Source organism: Rhopalosiphum maidis, chromosome 1 (assembly GCF_003676215.2).
Source record: "Rhopalosiphum maidis isolate BTI-1 chromosome 1, ASM367621v3, whole genome shotgun sequence".
NCBI classification, from domain to species: Eukaryota; Metazoa; Arthropoda; class Insecta; order Hemiptera; family Aphididae; genus Rhopalosiphum; species Rhopalosiphum maidis.
This window is the reverse complement of record NC_040877.1, coordinates 77,123,980-77,144,803: the sequence shown is the minus strand read 5'-3', so window position 1 is coordinate 77,144,803 and position 20,824 is coordinate 77,123,980. Positions and strand designations below refer to the sequence as shown.

The window sequence follows — 20,824 nt, the reverse complement described above, 5'->3', positions numbered from 1 at the left end:
TGCACGTGCGCGAGTATAATCGTCGCATATTTATTCAGAAGGGGCGCAGTGTTAGGTTAGGTAAGAACATTAGAATGAATATGCGACAAGTATACTCGCGCAGGCACAGATAATGAATGTCAAGGAGAGACTTGTCGCTTATATGTGCTTCAAATATCGGGACATATATATACATATACATACATATACATATTATGTTCATGATCGGGACCATGATTTGAGATATACCTTAAACCGTGATCGAGCCATATTATTGAATTGTGTCTCACCCATAGACTTTATAGTAATAGACGGTACACGATAGTAGTTCCGGCGTCCACGCGCGAGGGCGCTGATCAAGGTAGTAAATGTACATTGCACATGTGCACAAGAACCATGGGATTTTACAATCATTGTAACCGTGCGTCTTATCAATACTCACACCGCGTACTATCACAGTTAGGAAAGACCGTACCACCCACCCGCATCCATCCCGAATGACACGTCTGTTAGTATAAGGTCTATGGTCTATGGTCTCACCACGATTTAAGATAGTGTTATCAATAGTGATTCATTGACGTGATACAATAATATTATGACCACGAGCGTATGACATGATAAACGCCCAATAGGGTACGTAGTGTGGTGTTACCAAAACTATGTTTATGGAAGAGACATGTCTCAACGTAATACTTTGATAATAATAATTTGCATTCGTCTGAGGTTTAGGTCCTTACACATATGTAATGTTTTTTATTTTTAAATAAATTTTATACAACACTATTTCTTTAGTTGTCTTGTTGTTTACCCTATAAAATTGTTCACGCGCCGCTACTGCGAAATAAGATTTGAAGACCAACGTCCATTTTGACAAAAAATATAAATTGTTAAGTTGACTCGAAGTTGCCTATACTAAGGGAGTGATATACTGTATAGAGTATAGACTACAATAAACGAAAGATTCTGAGCGGAACAATAATTGATTAAATTTTTTCGAATGTTACTTTATCATAATTCGTAATAATTATAAGCAAACATATCGGTTATCAATTTATCATCCACCTATTAAAGTTTATCTTTCCTCTTATTTCTAAATTAGAAAAATCCAGAAATTTTTAATTTTCATTATTATTGTTTTACTGAGAGACACAAGTATTTTAAATTGTAATTGTATGCAGAGTAAGGTAAGAAAATAATTATGTATAGGTACATTTTATTATATTAACATTTTTCAAACAACAATTAGCATATTAAAAAGGTCAAAAATGTTTTAATATTTTCCTCCACGTACAAATCAAGGCTGAGAATATAACCTCTTAATTTAACTTAAACAAGATGTAAGTATTCAAAATATTCTATTTAACAGAATATATTTCACAATATTATACTGTTCTAAAAACTGTTTTATTTTCAAAAGATTCAAAATTTCAAAAGTTTTAGTAAAATTTGTCTATTTATACCATGCTATGAATACTATTTTATTAATTTTTTTAAAAAATACGATAATACTAATTAGTAATTTAGTAATTACGAATACATTTCATAAAAGTCTTAAAAATGTTATTTCATGAACTAATTACTCACGATAAATTTTAACAATTTATTATTTATAAAATACAAAAATAATTCTTAATTATTTTAAATTTATAATAATTATTGTTCACTGTTATGGTATTGCCAAAAATTAAAATATATATACTTTATGAAATCATATTATAATCAGTGGCAAAACCACAGTTGGTGGATTATTTGTTAGCTTATTTAATCTATTCTATGTTTTGTTGTTAACTCTCCGCCTATGATTATAGATTTCTACCTAAAATCATGTAAAGCCGGCCATACCCTAGTATTAATGTATGCCAGATTTGTCCCAAATACATTTTAATTGCGTACATGTCTCATCCATTTTATGTTTTTATCTATTTCACAAAACAGAAATTAATTTATTACATGTCACACAATTACACAATATGAATATAGTTTCATCATCAAATGGACACATAAATTTAGTACTTAGTGCTAGTACGGAACTTATTATCTATAATCTACATCCATATGAAAAAACAATAATATAAACCTATTAAATTTTTATAAATAGAGACTCATTAATCATTTAACAATTTATACTATTAAGCAATTAAGCTTAATTAAACTTAAACTAAAAACTAATTATTAAAGGCAATTATCTATTTCAGTAAATTATTAAGAAAATAGTTAATATTAATAAATAAAATCCAGTAAAGAAATGTTAGCATAGTAAAAATAAACTTATTAATATTTATTAATATTACAAAATGATAAAATGCAATTTATAAGTATAAATTATTAAAATAAAAAATTTTCAAATCCATTAAAATTAAAACTAAAAATAGATAAGCTTTATTAAGCAAAAAAAAAAACATTCAACAAGCGTGTACTTAATTTTTTGATTTTTTTTTTCTATTTTCTATTTTCGGCTTTTCATAGAATACATATTAAACATATTTTTTGCTTATATATGCCAGGATTTAAGTTAACATTTACCAATAAAACACTTAAGAATTCTAGCTACAAACCTGCATATTATAATAATTTTTAGTTAAAATTACAATAAAAATTGTCATAAAAGTTGAATTTATAATTTAAAAAATATTAACTTACTCAATTAGTAACTACAATATTTTATCTTTTATTTATCTTTTTTATCATCATTAGTTTCTGTATTGTAGTTGCGAAACTCAGTGACCAATTTATAAATATTTTTTATAGCATAAAAAAAAATAATTAAAATTAAAAATATAGAAATTATGAGCACAAACACAACATCAATTGACATAAACTGGAACCAATTAAGTTTATTTCCAGCAGTTTTCAGATGATGGGCACCATCATGGCGTATAACATATTCAATCCAGTAAACTGCTTTATCCAACGGTTTCATTGGTTGATCATGAAATATTTTAGATAATTTTATTGCATTTTCTTTGTACCTGGTATGTATAAAAAAAAAATCAATTAATCAAAGATAGTGATACTTTTATAATAGTATCCTATCAATGCAATTCACTTACGATGTATTACTAAGAATTTCATGTAAATTATTTTCAAAGCGATTTTCAGTAAGTTCTGTGTACTTTAATCGTATAGCAGCTCCTCTAGATTCCATCATTATCGAGTTATACAGTTGATCTCCAAAAATAGATATGGCCAACATTGGAACTCCATAGTAAACCGCCTCTTCGACACTATGTATACCTCCATGAGTGATAAAAAGTACACAATTAGGGTGCCCAAGAATGTCAACTTGTGGGAACCATTTTCTAACTATTACATTTGATGGCAATTCTGGTAAATCGTCAGATTCCCATTTCCATAAGACCTTTTGCTTGATTTGGCCTAGTTGACGCAAGAACATTTCTACTTGATGCATGGGCAAATGACTACCTTTGACAACAGATCCAAAACTAAAATACACAACACCATCAGGTGAGTTATCCATAAGCTCTCCTAAGTCCTAAATTAAATTAATATTAAAAACAAACCGGAATTAGTTGTGAATAATAATAATTAAAATTAATAATAAAATATTACTTTAGGTAATTTTGAAGAAGGCTTTAAATGCATTCCTGCAACTTCTATAAAACTTGGAACAAGCGGCCTGGCTGTTCCTAAAGTAAAGTGTGTGTTTATTAGTGTTAATGATACATTTTTCATCATTTCTTCCAACGATGGTCTAGATTCTGAACCAGTATAATTAAAATAATTCAACATAATTTCATTTTGTTTGGGCATATAAAATATTGGAAACAGAAAAAATTGAAGGCACATTACAAGGAAATTTATAGTTCGCTCAAATAAAGTCATATGATCTTTGTACCCAGAATTTGGATCTGGAATGTAAGATGGATTAAAAGGTTGACTATACCATTGTGAAGGAAAAGCAGTTGGTGTAGCTGGGAATAGTTGGATAGCGTGTGCACCAAATTTATGGCTCATTGAAACAAAGCATTCATGTTGAAAGTTTTCAAAAATTACAACATCAAACTGATAGCCATCTGAATGAATAAATTCTTTAACTTTTGTATTGTTTAATGTTTCTAATGTTATTTGACTTCCAAAAAACAAAGTTCCAATAGGAATAACCAATGGCTTTAGGTATGGTGCAATAGATAACATGCTAAAATCTGTAAATAAATAAATTAATCACTACATAAGTAAGTACGAACTAAGAAAATCAATAAATTATTACTATTGTCTTGTCTTTCTTTTATTGAAACATCAATATGGTGATAGTTTGGTGGTGGATTTTTGAGAGCAAAATGTGATAAAACGGTAACATTATGACCTCGTAGGGCTAGTTCCTTCAACAGTGGTTGGAAACCGCCATAGTGACTTCTAGCAAATGTAGGCAAAAATGCCAATATATTAGCTGACATACAATGACCGACATAGAGTAGAAGTAAGACTGTGAAGAACAAAAACTTCATCTATAAATAAAATGAAAAATGAATATTTTTAACAATATAATAATTAAAAGAATGATGATTATGATAAAGAATAATATTAAAAGTGGATAAGTAGGTAACCACTCTGCTGTTCAATAGGTGTAAAGTGTACCTCATCATTTTATAGGTCACTGTATAGGGTACCACGAAAAAATAACCCCACATGAGATTTTGTAAAATTTTAAATTTAAATGATAATAATTGTATAATATTCAAATAAAAAATGTATATTCTAATAAATACGTGTATGTGAACATTTTATAAAATATTTTAAATTTTAAGTAAATTATGAACATTTTCAAATATTTAATATTTTTGATACTCATAACTCACCTAAAAAATTAAAATATCGTAAAAAACCAACGAGAAAACACAAATTATGTTACCTAAAAGCTTGATAAAAGGTCAATTCATTCTAATATCAATATAGGTATTAATATATTATATATAAATTTTTTTTATGCATTATAATTGACATTTAATATTATTAATATTATAAACGTTTTTTTATTTATATTTCAAACTAATTTACTTAGTAACATGGGCAGATTAGGAAGTCCATATTTTAACAATATAAATATAAATATAGGACTTATAGATATTAAGATATAAGTACCATATCTTAAGAGGACGTCGCATCACAATATGCCTAGTGGTGTTTTTAGTTTCGATATTAAAGTGAATTGACCTATTATCAAACTTTTAGGTAAGAACATAATTTGTGTTTTCTCGTTGGTTTTTTATATTTTAATTTTTAGGTGAGTTATGAGTATCAAAAATATTAAATATTTAAAAATGCTTATAATTCATTTAAAAATTAAAATATTACACTTACACGTATTTATTAGAATATACATTTTAGTTTTGAATATTATACAATTATTATAATTTAAAATCTTACAAAATCTCATATGGGGTTATTTTCTGTGGTTAAGTTATTTTTCCGGGGTTATTTATTAGGCAAATATATTATTTAATATATGTAAATTATATTATTACAATGATAAAAAAAATAAATACTTAGGTATGTCATACAATATTAAACATTTAAGTGTACTTAGTAATTACTAACTAGGGCTGATAGACCTTCTCCTTTCAGAATCGTTTTTCGCATGCAATGATTTATCATTTAATTCTAATTTAATACATCCATAATATGATTTGCCTAATAAATAACCCCAGGAAAAATAACCCCGGAAATTCGGAAATACACTTGTTGAATATTGTGTGACATAAGTATTTTTTTTTTTTATATCATTATAATAATATAATTTATAAATATTAAATAATAAGGTATGTACCTATATTAATTTGATTTTTGCTGAAAAAAATTGCATTTATTCTATGATTATTTTAATAGTTTATATTATGTATAAATATATTTATATCATATATCATTGTATCAATGTGACAATGTTATTATATTTTGAGTCAATATCATATATTCATACAGAATAAGAATATCGACTTATCGTAGAAGATAGAACGGTGTGAATAATTCGTGGTATAAATTAGCAATAGCCAAAAAATTAATCTAGTATTTTGAAAAATATTATTATGTATTTATGTAGTATAATAATATAAACAAGAGTCCGTTACACTCAAAATATAATATATTGTCTTAGTCCATACAACCCGGGTTGGGCAAGATACTAAAAGAAAACTATCATAGTATATGAATACTATATGATACATGCATTTCTTAATTTATCTGGATACAAGGATACATTGTGAATGTAGTAAAGATACATGATACCTACTTTTATAGATTTTTTTGTCATTTAAAAAATATACAAATATCAATAATTTATCAGTTTAAGATACAATTTAAATTTTTTTCCCAAATACTTATTTCCAGTTAATTTTAAATACCGCACGAAGTCATGATATCTTTAGTATGTTTAAACTCTTGGTAAGAATTAATTGTAGAAATAATACGATTATAGTCATTACTGGCCATGGTTTTGATAAAATTGTTTTAGGTTTATTTCATTATTGTTACGGTTTGTGTTTATGTTTCTTTCAAAAGAGAAATCACTATACATGTGTAAGAAGATGCTTGCTAAAAACTTATATAAACGACAACGTCGCTGAAAAAATCGTACTTAATCGTTTAAATATAAGGTACAAAATATTATTTCTTTGATTTGCCGATAATCGTTTTTAATCGTATAACACTGATACTAGTGATACTTCCACGATAAAAATGAATAAATAAATTAAAATTGTTAAGTTTAAATAGTTTTTAAATTAAATGATATTTTTCTTTTATATTTTATATCATTATGTATGAAGACTACACGCAGGGATACAGACGCTACAGCTACATTCATATCTAGGTAACAGATTCATATTTTATGAGAACCAATTCCAGTTTAGTGATTATCTATATTACTTTAGATCGGCCGTATACGGACATACGGCAGCTATACAGTCACCTTAATTGAATTTTATGGTTTTTAAATTATCTTATAAGTTATAACATTGTGTACAGTGTAGTAATTTTTTTCGTTATCGTTAATTCTTTAAATAATATAAAAATTCTAAAACATTTTTAAAACTATATATTTATAGTAAATGATTATAATAATATTCTGTAAAAAAAGTATTTGAGTGGTCAAAAGTAAAATCTCGTTATTTTTTAAAAAAACCAAGGAAACAAAATTAATAAAAACTAAAAACAGAAATTTTATACCTCAAATGGGTATTGGACAAAATTATTTTTTTGCGAAACTCAAAATCGATTTGTCTTAAATATTAAAAATCAAATATTGACCAATTTTTCAATAGATGAAAATATTGAAAAGAATATTCTATGTATTCAAAATTTTAAAATACGTTTGCCCAATTTAAACTACAAAATATCATAAATTATCTATGATATATGGACATTTGACAATTTTTACTTATTTTTTATAAATTTTGATACAATTTTCAATTTTCATTATCAAAACACTTGAAAATTTAATACAAGGTTTCTAAAGTAGTTCATTATATGCAACTAAAAATCAAAAAAATATATTAACATTTTTATAGACATGTTCAAATCATATTCATACTCTATGGTTCAAATTAGGACGAAATTAGATATAACCTAAACATAGAATAACGATTTTAGTTATTCGTTTATTTAAAAAATATTATTCACAGATACTTAACACTTTTAACGTATAATAATATATTATTGTATTCTATACATACTATGACATTTTTAAATGCAACGTTTTTGACAAAAATTAATTCAACCTACTGTATTACTAATATCTTGTAAATAACTTACTTTACTTTGTTAGCAATAATATATAAATATATCTTAAAATATATTTAGTTATATAGACTGACATACTTGTTTATGCTTAGAATAATTTTTCGTAATACTATATAAAATTATGTAGAAAACATCTCTATGCTCTAAACTACAGGAGTATTGACAGTTAAAACTATTTCATATCGGGAGTTACGAGAAACAGATTGCTGTGGACTACACAGTATTATAGAGCAGCGGTTCTTAACCTGTGGTCCACGGCCCCCTGGGGTCTGTGATACTCATGTTGGGGGTCCAGGGCAACTTTAAGAAAATTAAAAATAAAAAAAATTTATATTACAGTTTTATGAAAAATTAAGTTTAATAAAAATAATTATAAATGTGTATGTTTTGTTATGTCAACTTCTATAACTTGTAATATAAAATAATTATAATTTTGGTTATGATAACATCAGATGTTTTGTATAGTAAAAAAAAGGTGGGTATTCGACAAAAAATTGGTAGGGGGTCCGCGATTTCTAAAAATCTTTCATCGGGGGTCCACGTTCTACAAAAGGTTAAGAACCGCTGTTATAAGTATAAGGTATAAGTATTATATATAAACAAGTGTTAAGTGTTATCAATTATTTTCTAATGTGGAATTTTTAGATGTCGTAATAACCATGATAAAATAATAAATGATAAACATAAAATGGCTATAACTTCAAAACGGAAGTTCAAGACCCGAGCAACCAATGATTGCACCATTGTTCTTAATTTTTTGAAATGTTTTTTAAAACGAAAAATACGCGTTGGCTTTGGCTAATGATAACTAAGGGGAATTTGTGCCCAATTTAGCGATACATTAATAATTTATATACACTTACTTTGAAATTTGAATAAGCACTACCACTGAAGAGTTCCGACGTACTCAACACGACTCAACGACTGTACTTTGTTGACTAAAGTCTAAAGTAAATCTAGTACTACTACAACTGTGGATCATGATTCATGGACCACGGTAGGGCAACCTAAAACAGTCATGGCGTTAAATTTAAATTACTGAAATTGACACATTAAAGAATTTGTTTAATGTTTTATGCATTTTTTTTAAACACAACTATACGCTATAATGACGTAAGTAGCACTAGAAGATTTTTAATGTTCCCATGAAATCTTCAGGATTAGTAATTTTGAATCCATTTAAATTTATTCAAATGATTCGATGCATCAGTAAAACATTTGTGAAAAGATATCGACCAATTGGGTGATAAAAGAAAAATATATCTTTAATGTAATTATTAGAGTTCATTAACCAGTGTTAAGCCATTTTAAAGTTATCCCATTTTATTATAATACGTAAACATTAAAATCCAAATAACTATTAATAACTATTTATCAATTAGATACCTACCTAGTACCTTAAATAAATGTCATAGAAAGAATTCTCATTCCAAATATAATACTTGAAGCTGTTTTATTACCATATAAAATTTAATATTTTAAATATCATTATATTGATTGTCTCAAATAGCTGAAGTACAATATTAAATCAAAGTATATGTTATACACTTCTGCTAATACCCCTGTATATTGTCTGGTGTCTGCAGCAAATAAGTATTTAACACTAAATTATTTGATTTCTCAAATATTTTATTTAGTTAATAATATTTTTATTTTTATTTATTAATTTCATTATGTTTTACTCTTAAATTAATATTAAATAATAAAATAAATTAAATTATATTTTATACTTCCGAATTTGTAAGTTTAAGAGGCTGTTCTGGTACTTATATTACTCTTGTAGGTTTATCTATAAATCCTGTTTTCCTACTATACTTACTCTTTATTTATATTATTGTATTTTGTAATTTATTAACACGGATAAAGGTTAGTTATTATTATAATTTATTGTTTTAAAAAACATCACAACAATAAACTTTCCAAAACATTTATTATTTTTAATTATTCATTAAATATTTTATAGAAAAATAATATCAAATAAGATTTAGTCTCTTAGAAGACTAGAATATTAATATTTTGAAATTATAAAAATTTAGTTACTGGTGTTATTTTAGATGTTTATTTACTTATGTTTGATATTTTTTCGTTCAATCTTTTTATTTATTTGGTCTTCTGAGAGACTAAATCTTATTTGATATATTTTTCTATAAAATCGAATTCGGGGTCTGGGGGGGGGAAGTTGGGTAAGTGTAGACCTAAGCTAACATAATGGGTAACCTAACGGATAACCTAATCTATTATTTGACATATATAGTTAGTGCAACTTTGAAGTGTCGTTACTTCTTAACTATATTCGAGCACCAAATTCTGACTTCACCATTGTTTTCAGCGTACTTAACTACATATATTTCAATTACAAAAATTGCAAAAAAAAAAGGTGTCCCGTAAAGTAGAAATATACTATAATCTCAGGTTATGACAAAAACAAGCATGAATTAATATCACATCGAATAGAACAATTTACATCAATTGACAATAGTTAACAATCATTAAAATAAACTATAAAATAAAACATATTTAATAATTATTGTATTAGTATAACATTTAATTGTATCACATTCCATCATACATATTTGATGCTTTAAAAAGTGTTTTGGTAACAATGTTAATTTATAAAGTATCATGGTTTTGATATTAAATTTAAAAGTTTAAGAATAATAAAGTATAGAATTATTATTTAAAGTAAGAACAAATAAGTAAAACAATTTGACAAGACATATATTTGAATCGATTATAGTAGAATATAGACCAATCAAATATAAATAGAATTAGAAAAATTAAATGAATAGATAAAATGTTTTGCTTTTAAACAGATTCTTGCAGCATACGGTAGTTATACCCAGATCCTCGTTCTAAAGTTGAGCAACAAATAGGCTTCTTTACAGTTGTTACAGTGTTGTTATCATCAGATGACGATCCATATCCACCACCACCAGGAGTCAATAACAAAAATGTGTCCTGAAATAAATGCAACATGAAACGAGAGAGTATAATATATAACATAACATACTAAATATATCATTTGTTTAAGTTATCAAAAAACTTACACCGGGATCAATGTTGACTGCAGTTTTAGCACCTAGTCTAATTTTTCTGCCATCGTGTTTTTTTAATAGATTTTCGCCTTTTTTCCCATTTTCACCTCCTGTAATAGATATTATTTGATTTGAATAAATGTTTCAGACACACAAATAATATTTAGCTTTTAGAAATAGGATGTTAGTATGTTGTATGTAGCAAAAACATTAAATAATGCATATTTTTACCTTTGATTCCATTAGGAGCAAAAGATCGCCTTTCTGTTAGTATTGACAAAGTTACGGGAGATCTAAATTGTAATTCTCTCACAACTCCATCGCCACCATGATATTTTCCGGTTCCCCCAGAGTTTTCACGTAATGTAAATGTAGTTAAAAACACAGGATAACGTTTTTCTAATATTTCAGGATCTGTTATACGAGTATTTGTCATGTGAGTGTGAACTCCACTACGACCAATCCACGTAGGACCCTATAATAATTAATATTTAATAATATTTCATTAAAATATAGTATTCAGAAAATGACACTTTAGTTTTTATGACTTACAGCTCCTGCACCACCAGCAACAGTTTCATAGTAACCCCAATCATCTTGACCAAATGTTATGTTATTCATGCAACCTTGACTATCTGCAGCAGCACCAAATGCTTTCAACACAACATCGACAACACGTTGCGAAGTTAATACATTACCACCAACCACAGCAGCATTCTCTGATGGATCAAGTATAGTTCCAGAAGGAATAATTGCTGTGATGGGTTTCAGGCAACCCTAATAAACAACAGGGAATAAATGTAACTGCATTTTTTAAAATAGTAAAAATTAAAATTACTTGATTTAATGGTATATCGTAACCAATCATACTTCTTAAGCAATATATTAATGCTGACAATGTAATAGCTTTTGGGGCATTACAATTTCCCCAAACTTCATAACTAGTTCCACTATAAAAAAAAAAATTAAATAATAGAACATTGAAGTTAAAGATGAAAGTTAAATACTAAAATTACCTAAAATCAAATATAGCTTCTCCATTTTGTACATTTATTTGAACTGAAAGTTTTATAGTGGATCCGTCATCTAAATAATCAACTGATTCCAATGTTTTCAATCCACAAGCTGAATAATTAGCATTACCAATGTTTTTCAACATGTCTCTAACTGAAATTTCTGCATTTTTTTGTATATGGTCCATGTATGCTTGAACAACATCTAATCCATAAGAATTTATGAGTTCAGTCACCAAGTAAATACCCTAAGGTAAAATATACTGTTTTAGACAATACTATTTAATTTAAAAAAATATTAAACTACTTTTTGATTCGCTGCAATTTGTGCTTTCAAATCTGATAAATTATCCTTGAGGTTTCTAGTGCCAGAAGATCCAGGTAATAATGCAGGAGCCATAAGAGCATCGGTAACTTCTTTCTCACAGAAACGTCCACTGCGAACTAAGAAGAAACTTTTAAACTGGGCTCCTTCTTCTGACAATGATTTAGAATGTGGTGGCATTGATCCTGGTGTTATACCCCCAATATCTGCATGGTGTCCCCGACTTGCAGCATAAAAGACAGGTTTTAATTGTCCACTACAAAATAAAAATAAAAACTTGAAACAATTTAATACAATACTTAAAAGAATTTACACACGGATAAAATACAGGTGTTATGACAGTCAAATCAGGCAAATGAGAGCCACCTGCTTTTGGATGATTGCTGAGAATTACATCACCTTCTTTGATCTCATTGCCAATTGATTTAATCTAATAAAATTATGTAGTACATTACTATGTTAAATTGAATAGTTACTAAATAAATAATTAAAAACTGACTTGATATTGAACAGCTTCTTGCATAGCACCTAGATGTACAGGAATGTGAGGTGCATTTGATACTAATCCACCATCTGGGCCAAATAATGCACATGAAAAATCTAAACGCTCTTTAATGTTAGTAGATATTGACGTTCTCTGAAGTATTCTAAAATATTAAATAAAGTTATGAATACTGGTAATCAGGAAACAGATTCATATGTAAATTGATATATTTATTAAAATAATCTATTTAAAACCTTATAATAAATAAGATCAAAATTTAGACCATGGTATTGATTTTATTTTATATATTTTAACATATTTATTTTGTTTTGCATACTTGTTATTTATAGTGAAAATTTTTATTTAAAGCGAATATTTTTCTTTCTTATGCTTTCTTATTTACACCTACATAAAATTGTGAAATTACATTTTAGTCATTTATAAACATACATTTTCCTATATAAATATAACAATACTTTTATCGATAGTTCAATTTTTATGAAACTGGTTTATGGAACTACAATATTTTTGGTAGACTAATAGATTATATTATATGATTTTTTTTGCATATAAATTCATTCCTTAATGATAATTATAAAGATTACTAAATTAAAAAATAATTTTTACCTTCCCATTTGTTCAGCAATACTCATGAATCTATGAGAAAAAATACTTAATTGAATTGGTTCAAGTTCAATCCCAATTTTAGTAAGCTCATCACAATTAACTTCAATTTCTAAAAAAAAGTAATATTAAAATAAAATAACGTACAAAAAAAAGCAATTAATGCTTCCATTACTAATATACTATTAAATACTTACCAATATCGCCAGATTTACTTATTATGGCTTTGCACTTAGGCTCGACTAATATTGTACTCAATTTGTCCATTATTACTGCTGGGCCATTTATTAAATGCCCTATATTTAGCTTGCTAAATAGATAAATATTACAATCGATATAACCCATGTTTTCAAAATATATTTGTTTGACCTAAAACATAAAGTTAATATTAATAAAATTTTTTATTTAAAGGCATTTAAAGCCTTAAAAAATTCTTACTGATTCAATTTGTGGAGGTTCATCAGTTTTAACTTCTTCGTTGTCAATATTTAACAATGTTTTACCAATGCCTCTTATACGTATATCATCAACATATATTTTACGCCCAGATAGTATGAATCCAAATTCTTTTTGGTATCTACAACATATTTCAAATTTAAATAACTATAAATAATAAATATTAGAAAACAGCATATAAACCTTGTAAGAAATCCATTTAAAAAATCTCCATGAACTAAGCTGGAATTAACTGTGCCATCATAACTGGCTGAACACATAAGAGCACAATCTGTACCTTCATATCTTAAATGTAAAAATGGTTCAGTGTGTAGTTGATTATCTGAGAATCCTTGTTTTTTAAGTTCATCAATACATTTTGAACTCAACATAATGATTCGTTCGTTTAAATATTCAAAGTTTTCTAATAATAATAATAATTGTTATTAATTAATTAAATACCTAAAACAGTAAAATATTATAAGTTGAGCTACTAATATACATATTTATATCTTACATTTAATTTTATTTATGAAAATTAATTTTTACATAGAATTTACTAAAATTAAATAATTTTAACTCACAAAGTGAGCTGTCTGCATAATTTTTTTAAAATAAAGTTAGTGTCACGCTCAAATGATCAAAAAAATATCGTTTGCTATAAAAACAGTCATAAAAAAACCATTGAATTCATTCAACATACTTTTGTGCCATTTATACTTTAAATGTTTAATATATTTAAATTGTTTTATAATGTAATATTTTACTGTTTTTTATCATTCAAATCATGGATGTATGCATATTTTAAATTTAAAAAAAAAAACAATCAAATTTTATGACATGCAAGTACATAGAGGTTTGCCATTCCTGCTATAGATTTAAGCTAGACAAACTTCTTACCAATGTCATATGTTAATGCACAAGGCTCTTGAACCTCATGAACAACATCAGCACATGCCATACCATAGGCAGACAGAATGCCAGCATATTTATGAATAACAACACGACCAATTCCTAAGGAACGTGCAATAGCACAAGCATGCTGTCCACCAGCTCCTCCAAAACAAGCTAGTGTATGCTGTCTAGTATCATATCCTCTTGCCTGATAAGAAGTATATAAAGTATAAAATCGATATACAACAATAACATTATTCAATTTAAATTCACCTGAGTTAGAGCTCTAATTGGACGACACATTGATTCATTTGCAACTCTTATGAATCCCATTGCAACTTCTTCAAGGGTCATTAGATTTGAACTTCCAGATTGAAGTCTTACAAAGTTGTTAACCTGTATCCAGATATTACAATATAATATGTAGAGAACAATTTTCCAACTTAGATTAATTCATAATTTTATACTTCATTAGTCAAGGCTTCAAATTCTTTTAAGGATGCTTCTTTATTTAATGGCATGTTTTCAGTTTTACCAAATATTGAAGGAAAGTATTCAGGTAATAGTCTACCAAGAACTAGATTAGCATCAGTAACAGTTAATGGACCTCCTTTTCTATAACATGTTGGTCCTGGATGAGCCCCAGCACTTTCGGGTCCAACAATAAATAATCCTGATCTAAAAAATAATCTGCTACCGCCACCAGCTGCAACAGTATTTATATCTAGCTAAAACACAAAAAAAATATTTAAATAAAATATTTTGGATAAAATATACTATATTTAATGTATGAATAATATTTTTTACTTGAGGAGCTTGAATTGTAACACCAGCAGTTATTGATTCAAAAACATGCTCAAATGTTCCATCATAGCGACTAACATCAGTTGATGTACCACCCATGTCAAAGCCTATAACAGGCTTATAAGGAGTAGTTGCTGTGTATCCAACCACACCACCCGCTGGACCAGATAAAATAGCTCTTGAACCATTGAAACTAAACAAGTTTTCAAAAATAATTGTTTTTACATGCAGCACTTGACACATAAAATCATAAAATTTATATTTTTTACCTGTTCATTGGCGTTAGTCCACCATCACTTTGCATAAATAATATATTAACATCTTTTAAGTTATTTTTAAATCCTGAAGCAAATCCCTAAATATGAAATTATTTTAATTCTATTAATTTGAATACATATAATACAATATGTCGTTAATTTACTTCAATATATTTTTTTATATGTGGAGTCAAATAAGCATCTGCACAAGCTGTATACCCTCGTGGTACAATTTTTACCATAGGCATTACTTCATGGGATAAAGATACATGTTCAAAACCAACTTCTTTAGCTATTCTACCAACAGTACGCTCATGTTCATTATAACTGCATATAAATTAAAAACAAAAATATTTATATATTAAAATAAAAGTTAATATTATTATTAACTTTTATACAAAACAATCTTAGGTTAATTTATGTATTAACATAGGAAAACAAGAAATAATAACCTACTTTGTACTAAAAAAATAAAAAAAGATATAAATTGTATTTACGTGTAAGAATGCATTAGAGCAACAGCAATACTATTAATTCCTTTAGATCTTAATAAAATTAAGTCATTTTTTAGTGAAGTTTCATCTATTTGTTTTAAAATTAGTATATCTTCACCAGTGACACCTCGGACAATTGGCTTATCTTTCCAAATTGGAGTTGGTTGATCACATTTTTCACAATTTAAATTAATTACTCTGCAATCTATTTCCATAACTTCTTCATATAATACATCTGGTGTTACAATTTCCTAAAATATATAAATAAGTAAATTAGCCATATTAGGTACTAGAAACAGTAGGCACAAATATAATTTATCATTATTTTAGAGATCTTACTAAATCAAATATTTTTGGACGAGCTTGATTGCCAATATGTAATAAGTCTTTGAAACCACGAGTTATCAACAAAGCCATACGTTCACCTTTTCGTTCTAGAAGAGCATTTGTTGCAACAGTTGTACCCATCCGTATCCATTCTATATAACTACTATCAATTGGCTCACTTTGTGGCATACTTTTTCCAGTTTCCTAGAAAAATAAAAACATTTTTTTAAGATAGTTGGTTTTTTTTTGCAGTAAAAATTTTTACTGTTTCTAATATTCTCCTTATGCCTTCACGCGGGGCATCTGAATAATTGATTGGATCAACTGATAAAAGTTTCATAACATGAACTTTTCCATTTGGACATTTAGCATAAATGTCTGTAAAAGTACCACCTCGATCAATTGAAAATTTAAATTTACCTCCCATGATACTTGTATTGAAATAATCTAGAATAAAATTGAGATATAATATTATAAACAATGTCACTATTTGAGAAAAAATGTAAAGCACTCATTAATTAATAATTAATGTGAAAAAGAATTTGTAAAAACATTATTTTTCGTTTAAATATCTAATTTTGTCCAAATTTGAACTTTAAATATGTATAAAAAAATTGTGTTAACATTATATTTTTAGATTTTTTAGTTATAGCATGAAATATTTATGAGAAACATTGTATTACATATCCAAGCCTTAGTTCTAAAAATTTTTAAATTCTTAACTACAAAATAATTTAAGTGATTTTGGTAATTTTTACAAATTTTGTCAAGTACAACTTAAAATACTTCTAAAAAAAAGACCATGTAATTTTGAAATTTTAAATAGGTATAATAACAACTTATGAGAAACCTTTCAATAAATCGTCAAGGTTTTTGACTGTTTATTTTTTTTTTTCAGAATCAGAAATTTTAAATTTCTATAAATAGATTTAAAATATAAAAAATATATTTTAAATTATATCATGTAAAGAAAATGCTAAAATAAACAATAAGTAAAATACCTATATAATTATCTATGGATATCCGTTTATTAGTTACCCACTTAGAAAAACAATTGATTTTGTCAAAAATTGGTTAGGTTTGAGTAAAAAATTTTTGTTCTTCCAATTTTTTTTTGTTTTGCCTAATTATTTTAATATTTTGAAACGTACTGGGAATTTTACTTTTAACCCTCCAAAGTTCCCTAATATAAAATTGTTTACAAGAAACCATCCTTAAACTCTCAGTTAAAATAGAAACATTTTTACAATTCTATAAGTCAATGATAGAGAAAAAACATCATTATAAAATAGCTTTGCTCAGTCAAAAACATGTAACAGATATAAGGTAATAAAGTCGTAAATATTATGATTAGAAAAAGGGTGTGGTCGAAGCTCCGAATACTTATTAAAATTAATTTTTTTAATTAGTTAATACAACTTACTGTTGATTGAATAGAAACCAAGAAATTATTATTAAATAGCAATAATTACTTATTATATTAAATATGTCCCGAATTTAAGGAAAATTAATCAAATAATACAATGAAAAATGTATTGAATGAAAATAACAGTAAACATGAAATCTTTATAACTAGATTACATTAATTAATAAAATTGTGTTAAGTGAATAACTAAGACACTATAACTACAACTACTAATTTCTTCTACTTTGAACTCTTCACAGTCTTATCTACGTTGGTCACGAGTCTTTTGATCAGTGTTGCTACGATTTACAAAATTAATTAAAGTACAATCACAATTTAAGATATATAAATATATCAAAGCTTATTTTTAAATTAAGATATATCGATATCGTAAATCGTGGATATAATTGGAGTTAAAAATTTTGCATACCTATAGGCGGAAATCCATTGAGATTTCTAGGGGGCTAACTAAAAAAAACCTTATGCAAATAATATGATGGAAATTGAAACATAAACGTCACGTACTTTATTCAATCATAACACATTATAACACATTTTAATAGCCTACAAGTACACATCAATACAACAACAAAATATCAACAATATACTATACTATACCATTTGTAAACCTACCTACATCATTTATTTTCAAACGTCCCCCAAGTCACCCCTATTCATGCTATGTGCATACCATATTATCATGGCTAAATTTAGCAATAAAAATATATATTGATATTTTTTTTTAGATTGTAGACGATATTACGGTTAGTAACTTTATAAATGTATGATGAAATGTTTATTTTATCATGCATACATCAGGATTAACTTTTAAGTATATACTTAACGATGTCTTATAACGTGGTATATAAATCATGTAAGTTCGTAGATTATTTCGTAATGAACTAACAAAGTAACAAACGTGTAGTAGCCCGTGAATGTAACATAATAGACATGGACATATTATTTATTTAATCAATGGTTTATTATCAATTAACAACGATAACAAATTTTATTGATAATAAATAATAATTCCGTGGCGAAAACATTGTGTACGTCCTTTTCGTGATAAGGATTCAAATTTCGAACGTTTTTTTATCTTAGTTGTTATTATTACTTGTGAGTTCTTTAATATTTTTGTATTTTTTACTTACAAAGTTACGAGTTTCGAGCTACGACCAAAAGTTATAGTTGTAGCTATTAAGTAACCGGAGCAACGTCTAATATCTTAAGTTCTGGCAACAGCAGTGAGTCATCGAACTACTGATTACTAAAGTGAGTTCATAATCTGTTAATATTTCAAAAAATGTAATGTTTATTTTTCTGGAATTTCGTTTGTTTAATTCGCGTGATTTTAATTTTGATTTTAAACAAAGTATCCATGAATAAATTGAAGTTTAATATGAATGTAAGCATGTGATATTATCGGTTTCCAACCATCAGTTAAAGAAAGCTTAAGTCCTAACCATTTAAGCCGACCAACCTTTTTTTTTTTAAGTTGTACAACTATATGTCTAAATATTTCTATGAATGACTTTGATCAACATCAATTTAATTTAACCTACTTATGACTAGATAACCATCTGATATATTGTTTATCATTCAAAACTTACATTATATATTTATACATGTAACACAATTATTATTATCAATATACACATTTTATGCTCACAATACTGTTACAATATATCATAATTGTTTGTCAGAAAATATTAGAATGGATAATAAAGCTGTATACCAACCAATGGTCACCGACGAACCACAAAATGAAGTACAAAACTTCAACATTCATCCATTGTCATCTGATCATATGAATATAAGTGTAGCGTTTAAGGAAATAGTGTCCAAGGATCCACCCAGGTATACAAAATTTCTCGAAGCTGTCAACAAGACATTTGAAGAAATTAGTGATTGTGTTGGGTAATTTAAATACAATTTCTATAATTTAATATTATACTGACATGATTATTTATGTAGATAACTACATAAACTATAAAACATTTTAATTTTAATTTTTTATTTTTAGTCCAGAAGAGTTTAAAAACATAATGGGCGATATATCATTTTTAAAAAGTAAAAGGAATGTGACAAATTTATTGACTACATTAAAATCTCAAATCAGTAACCTGATGAGCAAGCATTTTGAACAAATTATTGAGGAAGAAAATCTATCTGAATTGTTTAGTAAAAAAAATTCATTAAATGAGGAAGAAGCAAAGTATATTATTTTATGCCTTAATACTTACTTATTATTAAGTTTGGTCACATTTGATATATTTTATGAGAAATTGTTGTTATTTTTAGAAAATATTATATAGATAATAGTTCTATGGAAATAATAGAATTAGAAGAGTCTTTGCATCAACTTGATTTACAAATTATGGGTTTGGAAGAAACTAATGAAGTATTGTTCAATCAAGGAAAGTTTAATAAACAACGGTTCGATCAACTATCAGAAAGGATAACAATGTTAATAGACGATTGTCAGACTAAATATACTGACTGTGTGCAACAAACGGACCTAATAAGAAAAGATTTCACCAACATATTGAAAGATCCTTGAATGATGAATATTATATACTATATCTTTTGAATTTATGATGTAACACTAACAGTTAAGATATGTTAAATTTTCAACTTGACCATTTCCACTAAGCCAGTGTTTAATGGTGTGTATTATCAATAATAATAATAGTTACTATTAAAAATATTACTGGTACAAGTTTCATTACAGGTATATTTAAGTTTAGTAATACAAATTAGGTAATAAGCTGTATTTTTATTTTTATATTTCTCACATCCATTCAATATATATATTTAAAGTTGAAAAATATTTGAAAACTTTCATAAATTGTTAATTTATTTTACCATAATAATACATGATGTTACAATAATATATTTTAATAATTGCTGAGTACACTTTGAAAATAAATTGTAACATACAGGTACATAATACTTAATTTCAAACAAAAATTTAATACAATTTGAAAATAAGAAAT

General features: G+C 26.5%; 3 protein-coding genes across 6 annotated transcripts; 1 reads left to right on the top strand and 2 right to left on the bottom strand.

Moving 5' to 3' along the window:
- Positions 1-2,647: 2,647 nt before the first annotated feature.
- On the bottom strand, positions 2,648-8,744 carry LOC113556688 (UDP-glucuronosyltransferase 2C1-like). Of its 2 annotated transcripts, none has more exons than XM_026961784.1 (5): positions 8,595-8,744; positions 4,208-4,445; positions 3,550-4,142; positions 3,030-3,472; positions 2,648-2,948 (listed from the first exon to the last, which is right to left on the bottom strand). In XM_026961784.1, the coding sequence occupies exons 2-5, from the start codon at positions 4,443-4,445 to the stop codon at positions 2,648-2,650; spliced, it is 1,575 nt and encodes a 524-aa protein (XP_026817585.1). In that variant the 5' UTR covers positions 8,595-8,744. The 2 variants fall into 2 exon arrangements, with proteins under 2 accessions (XP_026817585.1, XP_026817587.1); XM_026961786.2 differs by lacking the exon at positions 8,595-8,744 and adding an exon at positions 7,810-7,927.
- A 1,372-nt stretch (positions 8,745-10,116) lies between these two features.
- Positions 10,117-18,692, bottom strand: LOC113555925 (5-oxoprolinase-like). Of its 3 annotated transcripts, none has more exons than XM_026960548.1 (23): positions 18,674-18,692; positions 16,689-16,870; positions 16,436-16,627; positions 16,100-16,347; positions 15,767-15,929; positions 15,615-15,700; positions 15,349-15,538; positions 15,009-15,269; positions 14,815-14,937; positions 14,548-14,749; positions 13,852-14,071; positions 13,651-13,789; positions 13,410-13,581; positions 13,216-13,324; positions 12,604-12,751; positions 12,422-12,534; positions 12,087-12,360; positions 11,783-12,027; positions 11,605-11,716; positions 11,319-11,543; positions 10,998-11,241; positions 10,779-10,876; positions 10,537-10,689 (listed from the first exon to the last, which is right to left on the bottom strand). In XM_026960548.1, exons 2-23 carry the CDS (start codon positions 16,848-16,850, stop codon positions 10,537-10,539), a joined length of 3,879 nt encoding a protein of 1,292 aa, XP_026816349.1. In that variant the 5' UTR covers positions 16,851-16,870; positions 18,674-18,692. The 3 variants fall into 3 exon arrangements, with proteins under 3 accessions (XP_026816350.1, XP_026816349.1, XP_026816348.1); XM_026960547.1 differs by lacking the exon at positions 18,674-18,692 and adding an exon at positions 17,847-18,002; XM_026960549.1 differs by lacking the exon at positions 18,674-18,692 and having other exon boundaries at positions 10,117-10,689; positions 16,689-16,850.
- Positions 18,693-18,897: 205 nt separating this feature from the next.
- LOC113555926 lies at positions 18,898-20,621 on the top strand. Its single transcript, XM_026960551.1, has 4 exons — positions 18,898-19,100; positions 19,532-19,745; positions 19,852-20,043; positions 20,130-20,621. Exons 2-4 carry the CDS (start codon positions 19,543-19,545, stop codon positions 20,386-20,388), a joined length of 654 nt encoding a protein of 217 aa, XP_026816352.1. The 5' UTR covers positions 18,898-19,100; positions 19,532-19,542; the 3' UTR covers positions 20,389-20,621.
- The last annotated feature ends 203 nt before the right edge of the window (positions 20,622-20,824 follow it).